Here is a 20,991-nt window from a genome sequence, read left to right as displayed (position 1 = left end):
TTGGAAGAGACCTCATGGGCCATCCAGTCCAACCCCCCGCTAAGAAGCAGTAAATCACATTCAAAGCACCCCCGACAGATGGCCATCCAGCCTCTGCTTAAAAGCCTCCAAAGAAGGAGCCTCCACCACAGCCCGATGGAAGAGGAATTTGTAAAACACTTTATAGAACATAAGAACGATGGAGAGGTTAATCGAAATGCAAGAATAAATAAAAAGAATAAAATTCTAGAACACATAATTTGAAAGAGCAGACCTGATTTGCACTTCTTATGGGTAACGTGGGGAAAGGAACTTTATTAAAACATGGTCAGAGAAATTTCCTCCCGTTAAAAAAAGCATTTCCTCTCAGTTTCAAAACCCACGTGTTTCCCAGGCCCGGCTCTTCCAGGCATTCTTGTCCAAGGGAGCGGAGGCTTCTGGGAGTTGAAGTCCAAAGCCTGGAGGACCAAAGGCTGCTTTGAGGCAAACCTCCGAGACCTGGAACTCCAGGTGGCTAGAGAGGACTTCCGGCGGTGTTTTGTTTTGGGCGGATGTGGGCTGTGTCTTCCTTTTCCTGGTCCGGCTTCTCCTCCAAACGCGGCTTCTTGAGGAACTCGTGCCTTTTGTTTTTCTTTCTGGGAGGATTTTGGAGGAAAAAGAGAAACGCCTGAGGCGGAGTTCTTGGGTTTAGAGGGAAGAAGGTGAGGGAAGACATGAAGAGAAAGGCAAGGCGGGTCTGGTGGGCCGTGTTTCCTTCCTTCCTTCCTCCCTCGGGAGCAGGACGAGGCAGAGCCGGAGGGCGGGGAGGAGAGTGAGGGCCCTGGGCGCGTCTCCACTGGAGGAGGAAGGAAGGCCCTTCACTCCCCTGGCTTTTTAAGGCTGCTTTGGGTTCCAAATATGGGAGGAAAAGAGGGGTAATAACAACAACGTTGATGAGGAGCTAAGAAGTGGTTGAAGAAGGAGGGAAAGTGGGGGCCAGAGAGGAGGGAGGGGCACCCGAGGCCATCTAGTCCAGCCCCTTCTCCCCTTTAGAGCCACGTTCTGCAGGAAGAGCTGCTGATCTAGAGGGTTATTTCTCAGTGAATGTGATATCAGTGCTTACAAACGCAGAGAATGGCCTCGAAATCGTGGACACGAGGCAGGGAATGATTTCTCCCTCTCGATCCTGTTGGACTGGAACTCCCAGTGAGGGGGACTGGTGTTAAAAGGGAATTTTCAGGGATACTTCCAATGACTGTAAGTCCCATATGTCTTGATTTACTGCTACAGTAGAGTCTCACTTATCCAAGCCTCGTTTATCCAAGCTTCTGGATTATCCAAGCCATTTTTGTAGTCAATGTTTTCAATATATCGTGATATTTTGGTGCTAAATTCGTAAATACAGTAATTACAACATAACATTACTGTGTATTGAACTACTTTTTCTGTCAAGTTTGTTGTATAACACAATGTTTTGGTGCTTAATTTGTAAAATCATACCCTAATTTGATGTTTAATAGTCTTTTCCTTAATCCCTCCTTATTATCCAAGATATTCGCTTATCCAAGCTTTTGCCAGCCCGTTTAGCTTGGATAAGTGAGACTCTACTGTATTTGATCTAATTTGCAAAAGGTCATTGTGTGAGGCCCATGTCTTGAGAGAAAACGCTGATGTTTGGAAAATGAGATGCTGCAGAGAGGAAGTTACTTCACATCAGGACAGAACTGGTTAGGTAGTACTCCCTAAGTTTCGCAGCCATTTTGAAGTTATGTTTGTTTGCAACAGAAGTAGATAAGCCTGTCCCGCAGGTGCTGTGCTCAGGGTCAGTGACATGAAAGCGCCATTGTCTAAAGACTCATACGTTGCTTTTTGCTCAATGGAACAGAGAAACCAATGGAATTGTATGCTTGTTAAGTAAGATGCTTGTGACGTAATCAATTTTTAAAAAAATCTTTATTGAAGGTTTTCCATCCATTTTTGATAAAATATCTTTATTGAAGGTTTTCCATCCATTTTTGATAAAATATAGAAAAATAGAAGAAAAAAAAAGAGAGAGAGAGAGAGGTGTAAGAAAGAAATGAAGAGAAGGGGGAAGGGAAAAGAGGGATTTGAGTAGGGAAAGAAAGGGGAAAGAAGAGAGATAGAAATAAATAAGCTTAAAGAGAGGGAGAAAAATAAAGAAAGAAAATAAAATAAAAATAAAAGGGTAGATCTTCCAAGTCTTTTCCGGTGAGGTATATTGCATCTGTTCTTTCTTCTTTCTCAATCTTCATCCAATTCTTACTACTTTTTGGTGTGTATATATGTATGTGTATATCTTTTTCCTTATCTAGTAGATAGGTCTGCCTGGTATCTTATTTAAAAAGATATCTTTTTCCCCCCTATATATATATATATTTTTCTTTCTCCTTCCTGTTTATATAGTTCTCCACTTGTTGCCACTTTGTCTCTTTTCTTGGTTTTCCCTGTTGCTTAGCCGTTAAAAAGGTTAGTCTGTCCATGTTTTTTTATTTCTGAGATTTTGATTAGCCAATCTGTTTATTAGGTATTTCTTTTTGTCTCCAAAATCTCCCGTATATGATTCTGGCTGCTGTTAAATATGTTACAATTTTTTCTTCATTTGAGCCCGGGGGGAAAATTTGAAATGCCTAATAGGTACGTTTCGGGTGATTTATTAAATCTCTTGTCTAAAATCATTTCTAGACTTTCATGAATTCTAGACCAGAATTCTTTTGTTTTTTTACACTTCTACCAAATGTGAAAGTATGTCCCCTCTTCCTCTAAAGACACTTGTTGATTTTTGCTCAATAGAACAGAGAAACCAATGGAATTGTATGTTTGTTAAGATGCTTGTGACGTAATCAATTTTAGACCAAAGAAATGATTGATCTTTGAAGACCAATAAGAATGTGTTTACAACTTTCTGAAATAGTGATAAAAAGCCATTGCAACCAATTTGGGTTGCGACAAAACCTTTGATTGCGTTTATTTTTTTAAATGTATTTCCAATATTTATATCCTGCCCTTCTCACCCGAAGGGACTCAGGGCAGCTTACAACACTGGCACAATTAGGTGCCTATACAAAATCAACAATACATAAAATCAGTTAAAAACTAATAAATACAGTATAAAATTACAGTATATAAATTTTAAAAATATGTATGCTCATATCCGTTTGTCCAAAAACCTCGTGCTTTATCCATAAGTCAGTCCGTATTATCTTTATCGTTTATTCCTTAAAAGCCTGGGCACATAGCCATGTTTTTAGGGGCTATGCATTTTTGTCGTTACGGCTATGCTCGCAATAAACAGCTTGAGCAGTTTGAAGATTCAACTTTTGGTGTCTTTCCTAACCTTGCCCCCTTCGCCGAGGGGGCTCCTGCCTTCAGTGGGATCATAGGAGTACCAGCGCGTCTTTGCCCCTTTGTTAGCATTCCTCTCCACTGACTGTACTGATGGGAGTTGCAGTCCAAACATCTGGAAGGCTGAAGGATCTATGAGAAGAGATGGGGGATTGTTTGACCTTGGAAATGGAGTGGCATTGCTTCTAATGTAAAATGAATGTGGCTCCGGCACCCAGGGACCATGATGGAAAGGAAAACACTGTTAAGGGAGGGGAAGAAAGGAGAGAGAAATATATTATGTATTGCAAGTAATGGCCTCCAGACTCCCCTGATCGCCCCCATTATCAGCCGATGGAGGTTTTTGCAAATCAAAGAGAGGGCTGAAAAACTCAGCTTATCTTCCTGTATATATGGAAATTCTAGTTTAAGTGCACCAAACCTTGGATTACAGTTTCTTGCTTTTGCCTTAAGTGACTTTTGGAATTGCTGTTCAGAGTTGGACATTGCTTTTTGTTAACGTTCTGGAAATCTAGTTCATGGATGTATTTTGAAACTGTTTTATATTAGACATTCTTTTTAATAAGCTTACTATTCTTGTTCATCTTTGTGGTGTTTGGGTGAAAAAGGAATCAAGTAAGTGGTTGGGCTGCAACAGGCATCACTTCAAGAGCTCCAATTTTCAAAATGGATGCCGTTTTCAAAATGATAGGTGCATCTTATTGGGAGAGCTATCAGTACTATAGAAAGGTCTATCTCGATTTTACAGACATTGTTATAGCCTGGTCAGATTCTGAGTGTTCAGAAGGTGAGACTGTGGACTCTGGAGGAGTTTTAATGCGCCCGGAGTAGGAGAGAAGTGACTGGAGAGAGTCATTGTGGAATCTTCCGGCAGTTCCCATGAGACTGGAGAAAGCAATATCCATTCTCATGAGAATCTGCCAGAAGTGCAGGCTGAGAGAAAGGTGGGAGACAAATGTTTGTCCAGATCAAGGCACTTGGAGCTTCGGAGGCAGTGCGTTCAACAGAGACAGACTCACTTTTCCATGCAGATTAGAGATAAGGAGAGGAAGAGCAGGTCTGTGAGGAATGATGTTATGGGAGGATTTGAGGTCTTTTACATGGGTTTCTGCTGATACGAGCATTTATGAGAGCAATATTGTATTCAAGTGAACATCTCTCAGTTCTTGGTCCTACATTTGTGCATTCATGTATTCAGGTTCCTAAGTTTGCTCCTGGTTCTCGTTTCATATGTGGCATAGGTCGCCTGCCTTGGATTCATGCTGTTGTGTTTATGGATATATCTGGGGATTGACTCTTGAGACTATATGTGAAGGAATTTTGGAATCTTGGGCTTGACATTCCTGGCCTAGGTTCTCCAGGACAGCTTTGTGCTGGCAGAGCCTTTCATTGCAATAAGGTTTGCTATTATCCATAGTTTCCTGTTTTTGCAGTAAATTCAGGAAAGTATGCCCCATGGATACAGTCGTCAGAGTGTACTGTTTTAACGTTTTCTTGGTTATCTGTTCAATGACCAGTTCCGTTCCAGCCCTGCATCTTTGCTTTCATAATTCTTCCTCTTTGAAAACGGAATGTTGTATAATCTTCTTCTTTTTTCTTTCAGTTTTCCAGGCAGTAAGCTCCAGGCAGATGTTTAGACTGCCGCAGTAGATTCTAGCATTTTCCACGATTTCAGGCTAGTATTGTCCGAGGATGAAAATGGAGACCCAAGAAGACCTTGCAAGTCTTATACAAGGCCAGGTGTCATGGGAAGTGAGAGGGAGCTGCCATGTAGGGACGACGGAGGCATTTCTGCCAATGAGACCATCGGAGGTGAAACAGGAGCCTGATCAAGACTCACTTCAGCGGTGGGAAACCCAATGGCAGGAGTTCCTGAAGAGCATGGAAGGCCCTCACCCAAACTGGGGCACCTCTCAGTCGAGGGAGGAGCCGTGGGATGACGCCAAAGCCTTCCTGGCCTCCTTTGAGCAAGTGGCCCAAGCCTGCCGGTGGCCCAAGGAAGAGTGGGTGCCCCGGCTCCTGCCAGCATTGAGCGGAGAGGCCAAGTGGGCCTTCACCGGCCTGGAGGCCGAAGGCAGGGAGGATTATTGGAAAGTGAAGGCCGCCATCTTGCACAGAGATGCCATGCGGCGGGAGGAGCAGCGGCAGTGTTTCCGGCGTTTTCGCTACCGGGAGGCCGAGGGGCCGAGAGGGGCTTACGGGCAGCTTCAGGAACTGTGTTGCCGGTGGCTGAAAGCTGAAAGGCATTCAAAGGAGCAGATCCTGGAGCTGCTGGTCTTGGAGCAGTTCTTGGCTGTCCTGCCTCCAGAGATAGAGGCCTGGGTCAAGGAATGTGGTCCAGAGACTTGCTCCCAGGCGGTGGCCTTGGCGGAAGACTTCCTCCTGAGGCAGCGACAGCGAGAGTCCAGATGTCAGGCAAGCCAGGTGAGGTCTGTTCATTGGGTTCCAGGCTTCCCAAAGGGCTGCTTCGTGCAAGGTGCCAGCAGATCTTCTTCACTTATCTAGCCAGGGTAGCAGTAACTGAATGTAGACTATATGGGGCTGTCTTTGAGCCTTCTTAGGTCTCCCAGCATCCTTTCTGCTGCAATATTTAGCTCTCCGTTTATTTTGTCATTTTAAAAAGGCTTCTTTTGTGCCCGAAACCCTCATGGAATGAGAAAAACATGGCAAAATGCCCTCACAAATTCCCATGAGATTTTACTTTAAGAAAAAGTTGAAATACAGTGCAGGTGAGGAGTGCACTGCAAAGAACAAATGCAGCCCCCACCAAATGCCCAGGCAGTAGGTTTAATGTGGGATTGTGACTTGTGAGATCTGGGCTCAGGTCCCTTCTGGACCATTAAACTCATTGTGTGATCCTGGGCCAGTTATTTTCTCTGGCACTGACCTACCTCACAAATACGTTGAGGACTATGTAGAGCAGAGGAAAGCCATATAGGTGAGATCTACATTAGGTTAACAAGTGATCCATGTTTTAGGTGCTGTTAAAGGAAGAGGAGACGGTGGGTTCCCCTGAAGGTGGCCAAGCCCTGCCTGAGACGGAGCAGAAGGAGTTTAGTGTGGAGACCAAAGAGGAAGATGATGATGGGGATACTGGACACTTGGGTACGAAGAACGGGCTGTTTGTTTCCTTGGATGTTGGGGATGTTTTTCCTAGACTAACCACAGCACTGTGGCTGCTTCTCCCCCTGAGTAGGGCCTTTCCTTAGAATCATAGAGTTGGAAGGGACCTCGTGGGCCATCCAGTCCAACCCCTGGCAAGAAGCAGGAAAAACACATTCAAAGCACCCCCAATAGATGGCTATCCAGCCTCTGTTTAAAGGCCTCCAAAGAAGGCTATTCCACCTTACTCTGGGGCAGAGAGTTCCACTGCTGAACAGCTCTCAGAGTTAGGAAGTTCTTCCTAATGTTCAGATAGAATCTCCTTTCCTGTAATTTGAAGCTATTGTTCCTAGTCTCCAGAGCAGCAGAAAACTATTTTGCTCCCTCCTCCCTATGGCTTCCTTTCACATATTTCTACATGGCCCTCATCATGTCTCCTCTCAGCCTTCTCTTCTGCAGGCTAAACATGCCCAGCTCTTTAAGTTGCTCCTCTTAGGGCTTGTTCTCCAGACACTTGATCATTTAAGTCGCCCCCCTCTGGACATATTCCAGCTTGTCAACATCTCCCTTCATTGCGGTGCCCGGAATAGGACACAGTGTGATTCCAGGTGTGGTCTGACCAATGCAGAATAGAGGGGGAGCAGGACTTCCCTGGATCTAGACACTAGACTCCTCTTGATGCAGGCCAAAATCCCATTGACTTTTAAAGCTGCTGCATTACATTGTTGGCTCATGTTTAACTTGTTGTCCACAAGGACCCCAAGATCTTTTTCACTTGTACTGCTGTCAGGCCAGGCATTGTCCCCCATTCTGTATCTTTGCATTTCATTTTTTCTGCCTAAGTGGACTCTCTTGCGTTTGTCCCTGTTGAAGTTCATTTTGTAAGTTTTGGCTCGTCTCTCAAATCTGTTAAGATTGTTTTGGATTCTACTCCTGTCTTCTGTAGTATTAGCTCTCCCTCCCAATTCGGTGTTGTCTGCAAACTTGATGATCCTGCCTTCTAACCCTTCATCTAAGTCATTAATAAAGATGTTGAACAGAACCAGACCCAGGGCGGAACCCTGCTTATGGCACTCCACTTGTCACTTTTTTCCAGCATGAAGAGGAAGAATTGGTGAGCACCCTTTGGGTTCGTTCACTTAACCTTAGACCAGTGGTTCTCAATCTGTGGGTCCCCAAATGTTTTGGCCTTCAACTCCCAGAAATCCGAACAGCTGGTAAACTGGCTGGGATTTCTGGGAGTTGTAGGTCAAAACACCTGGGGACCCAAAGGTTGAGAACCAAAGCCTTAGACCTTTAGATAGTCTAAGCCCAAGAGTCTTCCAGGTACATGGGGCTCCAAGCTGCTGTAATGCTTTGCCAGAAAAGATTGAAAGTTGTAGTATCTGGAAGGCCAATGTTTCCCTTTCAAGGGACTGCATGGGCAGACCCCTGGCATGGAAATCCTCATCATCACTGGTCAATCTTCACCTGAATTATTGTATCCAGTTCTGGGCATCGAAATAAAAAATCTGAAGAAATAAACACGAACCTTGTTGAACCACAGAATTTTATGTTGCGTGAGGAACAGAAGGAAATGAAAAATAGAAAATCTTATAGGTTTCAACTTTTCTTTTGATTCTTATTCAAAGTTCTCAAACTATGAAATTTTCATGGTGAAAATGGGTCTTAATTTGCCTTCTGTTCTATTTCCAACAGGCGATGAAAGGAAAAGTGAGAATGAGAGGCAACCAGGTGAGGATTCTTCAGAAAGAACAGAGTGTGAAGCATTGAAGGAGAATTTTTGGAGCCAAGATAGGGTTGCGAGCCAAGATAGGGTTGCGAGCCAAGATGGAAGCCACACGAAAGAGCCAGAAGCCAAATCCTTCCCCTTTCAGGTGGGAGACTCCCACGAAATCTTAATCCAGCAGGAAAGCGAGGAAGAAAAAAAGGGGACCGCTTTCTCCAGTGTTCTTAGTAGACTTCACCCTGAGAATGAATCAGATTTAATGTTTGCCAATACATTAAATCAGAATGGAAACCTCACTGAATGTGAAACGCTTTATGAAGAGACAAGTTCCAACATATACCTGAATCAAAGTATTCCTGCAGATGAGAGACAGTGTATGAATTCGGATCTTGGTAAGATTAACCATCCAGGGATCCCAAAAGGGAAGAAGCTGTTTAAACATTTGGAGAGCGGGAAATGCTTTGGTCAGAAGGCCAACCTCATGTCACACCAAAAGATTCATACTGGGGAGAAGTCCTATAAATGTACAGAATGCAATATGAATTTCAGTGACCAGACCACCTTTCTCAGACATAAGAGACACCACACCAGAGAGAAGCCGTATCAGTGCTTGGAGTGTGGGAAATGCTTTGGTCTGAAGGGCAGCCTCACGTCACACCAGAAGATTCACACTGGGGAGAAGCCGTATCAGTGCTTGGAGTGTGGGAAATGCTTTGGTTGGAGTTACTCTCTCAAGTCACACCAGAAGATTCACACTGGGGAGAAGCGTTATAAATGTACAGAATGCAATAAGAGTTTTGGTGACCGGTCCAGCTTTGTCAGACATAAGAGAATCCACACCAAAGAGAAGCCGTATGAGTGCTTGGAGTGTGGGAAATGCTTTGGTCAGAAGGGCAACCTCACGTCACACCAGAATATTCACACTGGGGAGAAGCCGTATCAGTGTTTGGAGTGTGGGAAATGCTTTGCTCAGTGTGCCACCCTCAAGAAACACCAGAAGATTCACATTGCAGAGAAGCCGCATCAGTGCTTGGAGTGTGGGAAATGCTTTGGTCAGAGGACCCATCTCCAGTCACACCAGAAGATTCACAACTGGGTAGAAGCCCTATAAATGTACAGAGTGTGGAAAGAGGTACAGTGACTGGTCCACCTTTGTCAGACATCAGAGAATCCACAACAGAGGGAAACCGTACTCCTAATCAGACTACGGGAAGGGCTTTAGCGAAACTACTAGTCTGACCTTACGTCAGAGAATCCATGGAGAGAAAAGATGCCGCGCAAAAATCAGCATTTGCTGAATGCTGGCATGGCTGTGTTAGTCTTTTCACCGAATGGAACGGACAATCTTATGGCATCTTAAAAAGTAATACCCTATACCAGGCATCCTCAGACTTTTAAAGCAGAGGGCCAGTTCACGGTCCCACAGACGGTTGGGAGGCTGCATTGTACTTTGAAGAAATAATGATCAAATTCCTATGTACACAGCGCATATCATATTTGAATGGAATAGAATGACTTCATTGTCATTGTACAACAAAATTAAATGCTTTCCCCAGCACAGATTAAAAAAACAACACACCCATCCCTCCACACTCCGTCCACCACTGCACAGCCCCCAGTGCCACATCACTGCCAAACAATGGAGTTCAATATCGTTACAGCTCTAGGATAAAAGCTGTCTGTTTTATCTGAATATTCCGGGTTAAATGGGTCTTTCAGAATGTTCTGAGCTTTCTTAAGGCTGTGGGTCTTCTAAGGTTCTTTCAAAGAGGGGAGAGGGGAGGATCAAGTTAATTAGGATTGTTTTTCTTGTGGACCTTGATATAGTTTCAGATTGAAGGTGACCCTAGAACCAAGGTTTGGGGTCAGGAGCTGGGTAACTGACCTCCAAGGGCCTCATCCAGCCCCTGGGCCTTACTTTGGGGACCCCTGACCTATATAGTCATGTATAAGTCTAGAAATCCTAGTCAAAAAAATCAACTCCAAAATCCTAGGTATACTTTTGCTTTTATGATTGTATTTCTTGGGCGTTAAATTTTGCCAATTTTTGTAAGCCGCCCTGAGTCCCCTTGGGTGAGAAGGGCGGGGTATAAATGTTGTAAATAAATAAATAAAATAAATATCCACAGGCCAATGTGAGTAGTGTATACTAATTCTTATTTTTTATAAAGGGACTATCTCTGTATCTCAGTAGAGTGGCAAAAGACATCACCTTATCCATCCTGGAAGAACCTAAAAGAAACACCAACCCTACTCTCAACCACAGCATTGCTAATGGCATTTGAATACTTGGGTAGGAGGCCTCTGGGAGCCACAGAGAGGGTGTCAAAACCCAACATTTTGGCCCCAAAACTTGCCCACAACATATATATGATGTTGACCTATATATGGGTTCTAGCTTGGCTATTCGGCCCGGGTTTTTTGAAAACGGCCTTGTTTGTTTTTGGATGTGAGATAATATCTATTTGGTCCTATGATACATTGTTTCTTATTGAAAAAAACTCAGCCTTTGCTTTTGTTTTTTATGAATGTTCCCATAAGATAATGCATAAGGATGTGGGTGAACTACAATTCCCAAAAATCTTGGGTCAATCCTCCAAAAATGCCCCCAGTCTTCACAGTTGGCCATGTTAGGTCTGTGTGCCAAATTTGGACCAGATCTGGCGTTGGCTGGGTTCAGTGTTCTCTGGATAAGGGTGAACTAAAACTCCCAGATTCCCAGGGCAATCACCTCGATACCGTCCCAGTCTTCACAGTTGGCCTTGTTGGGTCTGTGTGCCAAGCTTGGTCCAGATCTGGCGTTGGCTGGGTTCAGTGTCTTCTGAATACAGGTCAACTGTAACTCCCGGATGCCAAATTCAATCACCCCCAAACCTCGCCAGTAGACAAAGTTGGCTGTGTTAGGTTTGTGTGGTGCGTTTGGTCCAGATCCGTTGTCAGCTGGGTTCAGTGCTTTCTGGATAAGGGCGAACTACAACTCCCAGATTCCCAGGGCAATCTCCGAAACGTACAATGTGAATGGGTTCCTGAGTTAGTAAGCTTAACACAAATAGCCCACTTATATACTACTAGCTGTGCCCAGCCACGCGTTGCTGTGGCGAAGTATGGTGGCATGGGAAATAAAGTATTGAGGAATTGGTGGTAGTTGGTATATGTTATTTCCTAAAGCTTGTGAATATACAACATTTCTTGCTTGTTCTTTTTGGCATTCTGGGTTATATATAGCTGTTTCGAAGGGCTTTGAGTCTACGCTGCTATATAACCCAGTTCATATCAGATAATCTGTATTTTATAGGCAGTGTGGAAGAGGTCTAAGTGAACCCTGCCTGTCCCCCGGGCGCCATTGTGGCTGAGGGGGATGCATTGACACGAAGGGGGCGGGGCCTACCCTTCTGCTTGGCAGCTAGGGGAAGAACGGCTTTCCCTCTGCCATTTGGACTTCATTTTTCTAGGTGTTTTTTAATTGAAAGACATAGATTGGATGACTATGTGTTTTGTTGCCAAATTTGGTAAGATTTGGTTTAGTGGTTTCGTTGTTTACTCCATGGGAAAAATGCAAATTACATTTTATATATATATACCAGCTGTGCCCGGCCACGTGTTGCTGTGGCGTTGTCTGGTGGTGTTGGTGAGAACTAGTTGACGTAGTGGTGTTATTGAATGTTTGTTGTATGGTTGTCTTTATGTTTAGTATGCATTTGGTTGTTTGTGTTCTGTGAAAATGGTGAGGATAGAGGGGGTCTATGTCCCTGTGTAGTATTGTGTAGTATTTGTACGTTGCCCATGTGTTGTGAATGCTTGGATTGTGTCCTGCTGCATAGTAGAAAGGGTTGGGCTGGATGGTCCTTAGGGGTCTCTCCAAACTCTTGGATTCTATGCTTCTATTATTATTATTATTATTATTATTATTATCATCATCATCATTATGTAGAGGTTGGATGGCCATCTGTCAGGAGTGCTTGGATTGTGTCCTCCTGCATGGTAGAAGGAAGTTGATCTGGATGATCCTTAGGGGTGTCTCCTAACCTTATGATTGTATGATATTATTATTATTATTATTATTATTATTATTATTATTATTATTATTATTATTATTATTATTATTGAGAGGCTGGGTGGCCATCTGTTGGGCGTGCTTGGATTGTGTCCTCCATGGCAGAATTGGGTTGGACTGGATTCCCACAGTAATTATTTCATATTACAGTAGAATCTCACTTATCCAACATTCGCTTATCCAATGCTCTGGATTATCCAACGCAGTCTGCCTTTTAGTAGTCAATGTTTTTGTAGTCAATGTTTTAAATTCATTGTGATATTTTGGTGCTAAATTTGTAAATACAGTAAGTACAACATAGCATTACTGAGCATTGAACTACTTTTTCTGTCAAATTTGTTGTATAACATGATGTTTGGTGCTTAATTTGTATAATCATTACGTAATTTGATGTTTAATTGGCTTTTCCTGAATCCCTTCTTATTATCCAACATATTCACTTATCCAATGTTCTGCCGGCCTGTTTATGTTGGATAAGTGAGACTCTACTGTATATTGATAATCTTCTATTATCTGCTTAGAGCTGGATTATATGAGGTCCCTTCTTCACAGCTGTATAAAATGCACACTGAAGTGAATTATCTGGCAGTGTGGACTCAAGATAATCCAGTTCAAAGCAGATAATATAAGATTATAAATGGGTAATATAGCTGTGTGGAAGGGCCTTGAGTCTACACTGCCATATAATCCAGTGAAAATCAGATAATCTGTATTTTATAGGCAGAGGGGAAGAGGCCTGAGGCCTAACTGTGCCTGTCTCCTGGGCTGAGTAGGTTGCTAGGAGACCAAGTGGGCAGAGTTCTAACTGGCAGCAATTGGATAAAAAACAATTATTCCTTTCCCTCTAATTAGGACTTTATTTTTCTTTTCTTTTTGTTGTATGAACGTAGAGGCATGGATGAGGGGTTGTGTTGCCAAGTTTAGTGTTTCTGGGGTGTGTAGTTTTGTTTTGTCCTAGGCCGAATTTTTTTTATCCTTTTATATATAGATACATAGATAGATAGATAGATAGATAGATAGATAGATAGATAGATAGATAAGAACGATGGAGAAGTTAATCGAAATACAAGACTTAAAAAATAAAATAATAAATTAAGAATTATAGAACACATAATTTGAAAAAAGCAGACCTGATTTGCACTTCTTCTCATGGATAACGTGGGGAAAGTATTACAAACATTGTCAGAGGAATTTCTTCCCCGTTAAAAAAAAGCATTTCCTCCCAGCTTCAAAACCCACGTGTTTCCCAGACTCGGCTCTTCCAGGCAGTTTTGGACTTCAGTTCCCAGAATTCCTGCCCCTTGTCCAGAAAAGCGGAGGCTTCTGGGAGTTGAAGTCCAAAAGCCTGGAGGACCAAAGGCGGCTTGAAGGCAAACCTCCGAGATCTGGAACTCGAAGTGGCTAGAGAGGACTTCCTGCGGTGTTTTGTTTTGGAGGATGTGACCTGTGTCCCCCTCTTCCTGGTCCGGCTTCTCCTCCAAAAGCGGCTTCTTGGGAAACTCGTGCCTTTTGCTTTTCTTTCTGGGAGGATTTTGGAGGAAAAGGAGAAACACCTGAGGCGGAGTTCTTGGGTTTAGAGGGAAGAAGGTGAGGGAAGGCACTGTTTTTAACACTGTATCCTGCTTGTTGATTTTAATGATTGTTTTTATTGATGTTGGTGTTTTTTACTGGGATAATTGTTTTATTGCTTTGTTACTGTTATTTGTTTGTTTTATCGGGCCAGGCCCCATGTAAGCCGCCCCGAGTCCCTTCGGGGAGATGGGGCGGGGTATAAAAATAAAGTTGTTGTTATTATTATTATTATTATTATTATTATTATTATTATTACTAGCTATGCCCGGCCACGCGTTGCTGTGGCGAAGTATGGTGGTATGGGAAATAAAGTATTGAGGAATTGGTGGTAGTTAAGGTAAAGGGTCCCCTGGGCTGAGTGGGTTGCTAGGAGACCAAGTGAGCGGAGCTTAGCCTTCTAACTGGCAGCAATTGGATAAAAACAATTATCCCTCTCCCTCTAATTAGGACTTTATTTTTCTTTTCTTTTTGTTGTATCAACCTAGAGGCATGGATGAGGGGTTGTGATGTCAATTTTCGAGGTTGTGGGGCGTTTACTTTTGTTGTTTTGTCCGCTGCCGTGATGCCATCACTCTTTTATATATATAGATAAGGCAGGGGAGGGAAACGGGGGGCAGGTCTGAGGGGAAATGTGGCAGCTTCTCCTTTGGGAACAGGATGACGGAGAGCGGGAAGGCGAGGGTCCTGGATGGTAGGAGTGCCGGCGCCTCTTTGCCTCTTCGTTATCCTTCCTCTCCACCGACTGTACGGATGGGAGTTGCAGTCTGAAGGATCTGTGAGAAGAGATGGAGGACTGTTTGACCTCGGAAATGGAGTGGCATTTCTTCTAATGTAAAATGAACGTGGCTCCGGCACCCAGGGACCATGATGCACTGGCGCTTACCGTAAGGGCATCCTCCTGGAGGCATCGTCCCCTTGGGCGTTTCCAGGCCCTCCATGCCATTCCCTGGTGTGTGGCCATCGAGGGACCTCCAGCCTCCAGGCCGGCTTCTCCCTCCGGAGTGGCAGCACCCAAGGCTCCTTCCTGGCGGCTATGCAGACCCAGCCTTCCTCCAACCGTCCTGCCTGCTTGCCCTTCTCTGAGAAATGTAAAAGGCAACATATGGGACTTATAGTCATTACAAGTATCTTTGAAAATTATGTTTAAACCCACGTCTTTCTCAGCCGTTCTCAAAACGACAGTTGCAGCTTATTGGGGGATCCATCAGTGCTATAGCAATGTCCTTCTCGATTTTACAGACATTGTTATAGCCTGGTTAGATTCTGAGTGTTCAGAAGATGAGGCTGGGGACGCTGGGAGGGTTTCAGACGGCCCAGAGTAAGAGAGATGTGGCCTCGAGAGAGCCGTTGTGGAATCTCCTGGCAGTTCCCATGAGACTGGAGAAAGCGATATCAGTTCTCATGAGAATCTGCCAGGAGTGCAGGCTTAGAGAAATGTGGGAGGCAAATGTTTGTCCATATCAAGGAGCTTGGAGCTTCGGAGGCAGCGCGTTCAACAGAGACATGCACTTTTCCCAGCGACTTAGAGATAAGGAGAGGAAAACCAGGTGTGTGAGGAATGATGTTATGGGAGGATTTGAGGGCTTTTACGTGGGTTTCTACTGGTATAATCCTTTGTGAGAGTAACATTGTATTCAGGTGAACAGCTCTTAGTTACCGGTCCTACATTTGTGTATTCATGTATTCAAGTTTCCAAGTTTTTCCTGGTTTTCGTGTCAAGTGTGGCATAGGTTACCTGCCTTGGATTGATGCCATCGTGTATATGGATATATCAGGGGACTGACTATTGAGACTATATGTGAAGGGATTTTGGAATCTTGGGCTTGATATTCCTGGCCTAGGTTCTCCAGAACAGCTTTGTGATGGCAGAGCCTTTCATTTTAATAAGGTTTGCTATAATCCATAATTTCCTGTTTTTACAGTAAATTCAGGAAAGTATGTCCCATGGATATAGTGGTCAGAATGTAATGTTTTAACCCTTTCATGATTCCCTATTTAATGACCAGTTCCATTCCAGCCCTGCATCTTTGCTTTCATAACTCTTCCTCTTTAAAAACTGAATGTTGTATAATATTCTTTTTTCTTTCAGTTTTCTAGGCGGTAAGGTCCAGGCGGATGTTTTGACAGGCGCAGTAGACTCTAGCATTTCCCACGATTTCTGGCTAGTATTGTTCAAGGATGAAAATGGAGACCTGGGAAGGCCTTACAAATCATATACCAAAGCAGGTATCGTGGAAAGTGCGAGGGAGCTGCCATGTTGGGACGACGGAGGCATTCCCGCAAAGCAGATCAACAGAGGTGAAACAGGAACCCGACAAAGACTCTCTTCAGCAGTGGGAAACCCAATGGCAGGAGTTCCTGAAGGGCCTAGAAGGCCCTCACCCAAACTGGGGCACCTCTCAGTCGAGGGAGGAGCCGTGGGACGACGCCAAAGCCTTCCTGGCCTCCTTTGAGCAAGTGGCCCAAGCCTGCCGGTGGCCCAAGGAAGAGTGGGTGCCCCGGCTCCTGCCAGCATTGAGCGGAGAGGCCAAGCGGGCCTTCACTGGCCTGGAGGCCGAAGGCAGGGAGGATTATGGGAAAGTGAAGGCCGCTATCTTGCACGGGGACGCCATGCGGAGGGAGGAGCAGCGGCAGTGTTTCCGGCATTTCCGCTACCGGGAGACTGAGGGGCCGAGAGGGGCTTACGGGCAGCTTCAGGAACTGTGTTGCCAGTGGCTGAAAGCTGAAAGGCATTCAAAGGAGCAGATCTTGGAGTTTCTGGTCTTGGAGCAGTTCTTGGCCGTCCTGCCTCCAGAGATAGAGGCCTGGGTCAAAGAATGTGGTCCAGAGACTTGCTCCCAGGCCGTGGCCTTGGCGGAGGACTTCCTCAAGAAGCAGCGAGAGCAAGAGTCCAGGTGTCATGCAAACCAGGTGAGGACCGTTCATTGGGTTCCAGGCTTCCCAAAGGGCTGCTTTGTGCAAGGTGCCAGCAGATCTTCTTCACTTATCTAGCCAGGGTAGCAGTAACTGAATGTAGACTATTTGGGGCTGTCTTTGAGCCTTCTTAGGTCTCCCAGCATCCCCTCTGCCCCAATATTTAACTCTCAGTTTATTTTGTGATTCTAAAAAGGCCTCTTTTGTGCCTGAAACAGTCATGGAATGAGAAAAACATGGCAAAATGGTCTCACAAATTCCCATGAGATTTTACTTTAAGAAAAGTTAAAATAGCGTGTGGATGTGGAGTACACTGCAAAGAGCAAATGCAGCCCCCATCAAATGCCCAGGCAGTTGTGTTTAATGTGGGATTGTGACTTGTGAGATCTGGGTTCAGGTCCCTTCTGGACCATTAAACTCATTGTGTGATCCTGGGCCAGTTACTTTCTCTGGCACTGACCTACTTCACAAATACTTTGAGGACTATGTGGAGCAGAGGAAAGCCATATACATGAGATATACATTAGGTTAACAAGTGATCAATGATTTAGGTGCTGTTAGAGGAAGAGGAGACGGTGGGTTCCCCTGAAGGTGGCCAAGCCCTGCCTGAGATGGAGCAGAAGGAGTTTAGTGTGGAGACCAAACAGGAAGATGACAATGGGGATACTGGACCCTTTGGTAAGAAGAACGGGCTGTTGGTGTCCTTGGATGCTGGGGATTTTTTTCCTAGACTAACCACAGCACTGTGGCTGTTTCTCCCCCTAAGGCCTTCCATTAGAATCATAGAGTGATCGGTGTCATCTGTAAACTTGATGATCATGCCTTCTAACCCTTCATGTAAGTCATTAATAAAGATGTTGAACAGAACCAGACCCAGGGCGGAACCCTGCTTATGGCACTCCACTTGTCACTTCTTTCCAGCAAAAAAGGAAGCATTAGTGAGCACCCTTTGGGTTCGTTCACTTAACCTTAGACCAGTGGTTCTCAACCTGTGGATCCCCAAATGTTTTGGCCTTCAACTCCCAGAAATCCGAACAGCTGGTAAACTGGCTGGTATTTCTGGGAGTTGTAGGCCAAAACATTTGGGGATCCACAGGTTGAGAACCACAGCCTTAGAGCTTCAGATAGTCTAAGCCCAAGAGTCTGCCAGGTACATGGGGCTCCAAGCTGCTGTAATGCTTTGCCAGAAAAGATTGAAAGTTGTATCTGCGTGAGGAACAGAAGGAAATGAAAAATAGAAAATCTTACAGGTTTCAACTTTTCTTTTGATTCTTATTCAAAGTTCAGAAACTTTCTCAGACTATGAAATTTTCATGGTGAAAATGGGTCTTAATTTGCCTTCTGCTCTATTTCCAACAGGCGATGAAAGGAAAAGTGAGAATGAGAGGCAACCAGGTGAGGATTCCCCAGAAAGAACAGAGTGTGAAGCATTAAAGGAGAATTTTTGGAGCCAAGATGGGGCTGCGAGCCAAGATGGAAGCCACACGAAAGAGCTGGAAGCCAAATCCTTCCCCTTTCAGGTGGGAGACTCCCACGAAATCTCAATCCAGCAGGAAAGCAAGGAAGAAAAAAAGGGGGCCGCTTTCTCCAGTGTTCTTAGTAGACTTCACCCTGAGAATGAATCAGATTTAATGTTTGCAAATACATTAAATCAGAATGGAAGCCTCACTGAATGTGAAACGCTTTATGAAGGGACAAGTTCCAACATATACCTGAATCAAAATATTCCTGCAGATGAGAGACAGTGTATGAATTCGGATCTTGGTAAGATGAACCATCCAGGGATCCCAAAAGGGAAAAAGCTGTTTAAACGTTTGGAGAGAGGGAAATTCTTTGGTCAGAAGGCCAACCTCATGTCACACCAAAAGATTCATACTGGGGAGAAGCCCTATAAATGTACAGAATGCAATATGAATTTCAGTGACCAGACCACCTTTCTCAGACATAAGAGACACCACACCAGAGAGAAGCCGTATCAGTGCTTGGAGTGTGGGAAATGCTTTGGTCTGAAGGGCAGCCTCACGTCACACCAGAAGATTCACACTGGGGAGAAGCCGTATCAATGCTTGGAGTGTGGGAAATGCTTTGGTTGGAGTTACTCTCTCAAGTCACATCAGAAAATTCACACTGGGGAGAAGCTTTATAAATGTACAGAATGCAATAAGAGTTTCAGTGACCGGTCTACCTTTGTCAGACATAAGAGAATCCACACCAGAGAGAAGCCGTATCAGTGCTTGGAGTGTGGGAAATGCTTTGGTCAGAAGGGCAACCTCACGTCACACCAGAGAATTCACACTGGGGAGAAGCCGTATCAGTGTTTGGAGTGTGGGAAATGCTTTGGTCAGAGTGCCCATCTCAAGAAACACCAGAAGATTCACACTGGAGAGAAGTCCTATAAGTGTACAGAATGCAATACGAGTTTCAATGACCGGTCCACCTTTGTCAGACATAAGAGAATCCACACCAGAGGGAAACCGTACTCCTAACCAGACTGCGGGAAGGGCTTTAGTGAAACTACTAGCCTCACCTTACGTCAGAGAATCCATGACGAGAGAATATGCCACACGACAATCAGCATTTGCTGAATGCCAGCATGGCTCTGTTAGTCTTCTCACTGAGTGGCATCTTAAAAAGGAATACCCTATACCAGGCGTCCTCAGACTTTTAAAAAGAGGGCCAGTTCACTGTCCCTCAGACTATAGGGAGGCCACATTGTACTTTGGAGAAAAAATGAACAAATCCCTATGCACACAGCGCATATCATATTTGAATGGAATAGAATGACTTCATTGTCATTGTACAACAAAATTAAATGCTTTCCCCAGCACAGATTAAAAAAACAACACACCCATCCCTCCACACTCCATCCACCACTGCACAGCCCCCAGTGCCACATCACTGCCAAACAATGGAGTTCAATATCGTTACAGCTCTAGGATAAAAGCTGTCTGTTTTATCTGAATATTCTGGGTTAAATGGGTCTTTCAGAATGTTCTGAGCTTTCTTAAGGTCTTCTAAGGTTCTTTCAAAGAGGGGAGAGGGGAGGATCAAGTTAATTAGGATTGTTGTTCTTGTGGACCTTCAACTAGTTTCAGATTGAAGGTGACCCTAGAACCAAAGTTTGGAGGCAAGGGCTGGGTAACTGACTTCCAAGGGCCTCATCCAGCCCCTGGGCCTTACTTTGGGGACCCCTGACCTATATAGTCATGTATAAGTCTAGAAATCCTAGTCAAAAAAATCAACTCTCAAAATCCTAGGTATACTTTTGCTTTTATGATTGTATTCCTTGGGCATTAAATTTTGGCAATTTTTGTAAGCCCCCTCGGGTGAGAAGGGCGGGGTATAAATGTTGTAAATAAATAAATAAAATAAATAATTATCCACAGGTCAATGTAAATAGTATACACTAATTCTTATTTTTTATAAAGGGATTATCTCTGTATCTAAGTAGAGTGGCAAAAGACAACACCTTATCCATCCTGGAAGAACCTAAAAGAAACACCGACCCTTCTCTCAACCACGGCATTGCTAATAGCATTGAATACTTAGGTAGGAGGCCTCTGGGAGCCATAGAGAGGGTGTCAAAACCCAACATTTTGGCCCCAAAACTTGCCCACAACGTATATATGATGTTGACCTGTATATGAGTTCTAGCTTGGCTATTCGGCAGTGCCCAGGTTATTTGAAAACGGCCTTGTTTGTTTTTGGATGTGAGATAATATCTATTTGGTCCTATGATGCATTGTTTCTTTGCTTTCGTTTTTTATGAATGTTCCCATAAGATAATGCATAAGGATGTGGGTGAACTACAATTCCCAAAAATCTTGGGTCAATCCTCCAAAAATGCCTCCAGTCTTCAAAGTTGGCCATGTTAGGTCTGTGTGCCAAATTTGGTCCAGATCCGTTGTCAGCTGGGTTCAGTGCACTCTGGATAAGGGCGAACTACAACTCCCAAATTCCCATGGCAATCTTTCCGAAATGTACAATGTGAATGGGTTCCTGAGTTAGTAAGCTTAACACAAATAGCCCACTTATATACTATTTAAGAGAAACTGTACAAAACCCATATCATATTTTTTGTGATTACTGTGAATTCTAACAGTATAATAAGCTTAACGTTTAACCTAGTTGCTGAATCTCTTCTCTCCCCAAACCGATCCCATTGTGTGCCTCCTGAGCGTGTTCAACCCTCACGGGGCTATTTCTGCATTCCAGCGTTCCCATTGCAAGGGTTTGATTCATGGGTTTCCTCCATTAATCTTGAGGACCTTAAGCCTATGTGTAGGCCCTTCCAGACAGG

At 44.2% G+C, this 20,991-nt stretch overlaps 2 protein-coding genes across 2 annotated transcripts; both read left to right on the top strand.

The window, feature by feature from the left end:
- Positions 1–522: 522 nt before the first annotated feature.
- LOC107983567 (zinc finger and SCAN domain-containing protein 20) lies at positions 523–10,286 on the top strand. Its single transcript, XM_062973401.1, has 4 exons — positions 523–680; positions 4,925–5,745; positions 6,300–6,426; positions 8,122–10,286. The coding sequence occupies exons 2-4, from the start codon at positions 5,014–5,016 to the stop codon at positions 9,261–9,263; spliced, it is 2,001 nt and encodes a 666-aa protein (XP_062829471.1). The 5' UTR covers positions 523–680; positions 4,925–5,013; the 3' UTR covers positions 9,264–10,286.
- A 1,938-nt stretch (positions 10,287–12,224) lies between these two features.
- Positions 12,225–20,088, top strand: LOC103277502 (zinc finger protein 397). The gene is made up of 4 exons (XM_062973403.1): positions 12,225–13,793; positions 15,868–16,688; positions 17,243–17,369; positions 18,051–20,088. The coding sequence occupies exons 2-4, from the start codon at positions 15,957–15,959 to the stop codon at positions 19,175–19,177; spliced, it is 1,986 nt and encodes a 661-aa protein (XP_062829473.1). The 5' UTR covers positions 12,225–13,793; positions 15,868–15,956; the 3' UTR covers positions 19,178–20,088.
- The last annotated feature ends 903 nt before the right edge of the window (positions 20,089–20,991 follow it).

The sequence above is a fragment of the Anolis carolinensis genome, chromosome 2 (genome assembly GCF_035594765.1).
Source record: "Anolis carolinensis isolate JA03-04 chromosome 2, rAnoCar3.1.pri, whole genome shotgun sequence".
NCBI lineage: Eukaryota > Metazoa > Chordata > Lepidosauria > Squamata > Dactyloidae > Anolis > Anolis carolinensis.
This window is presented reverse-complemented; position numbering and strand designations above follow the sequence as displayed.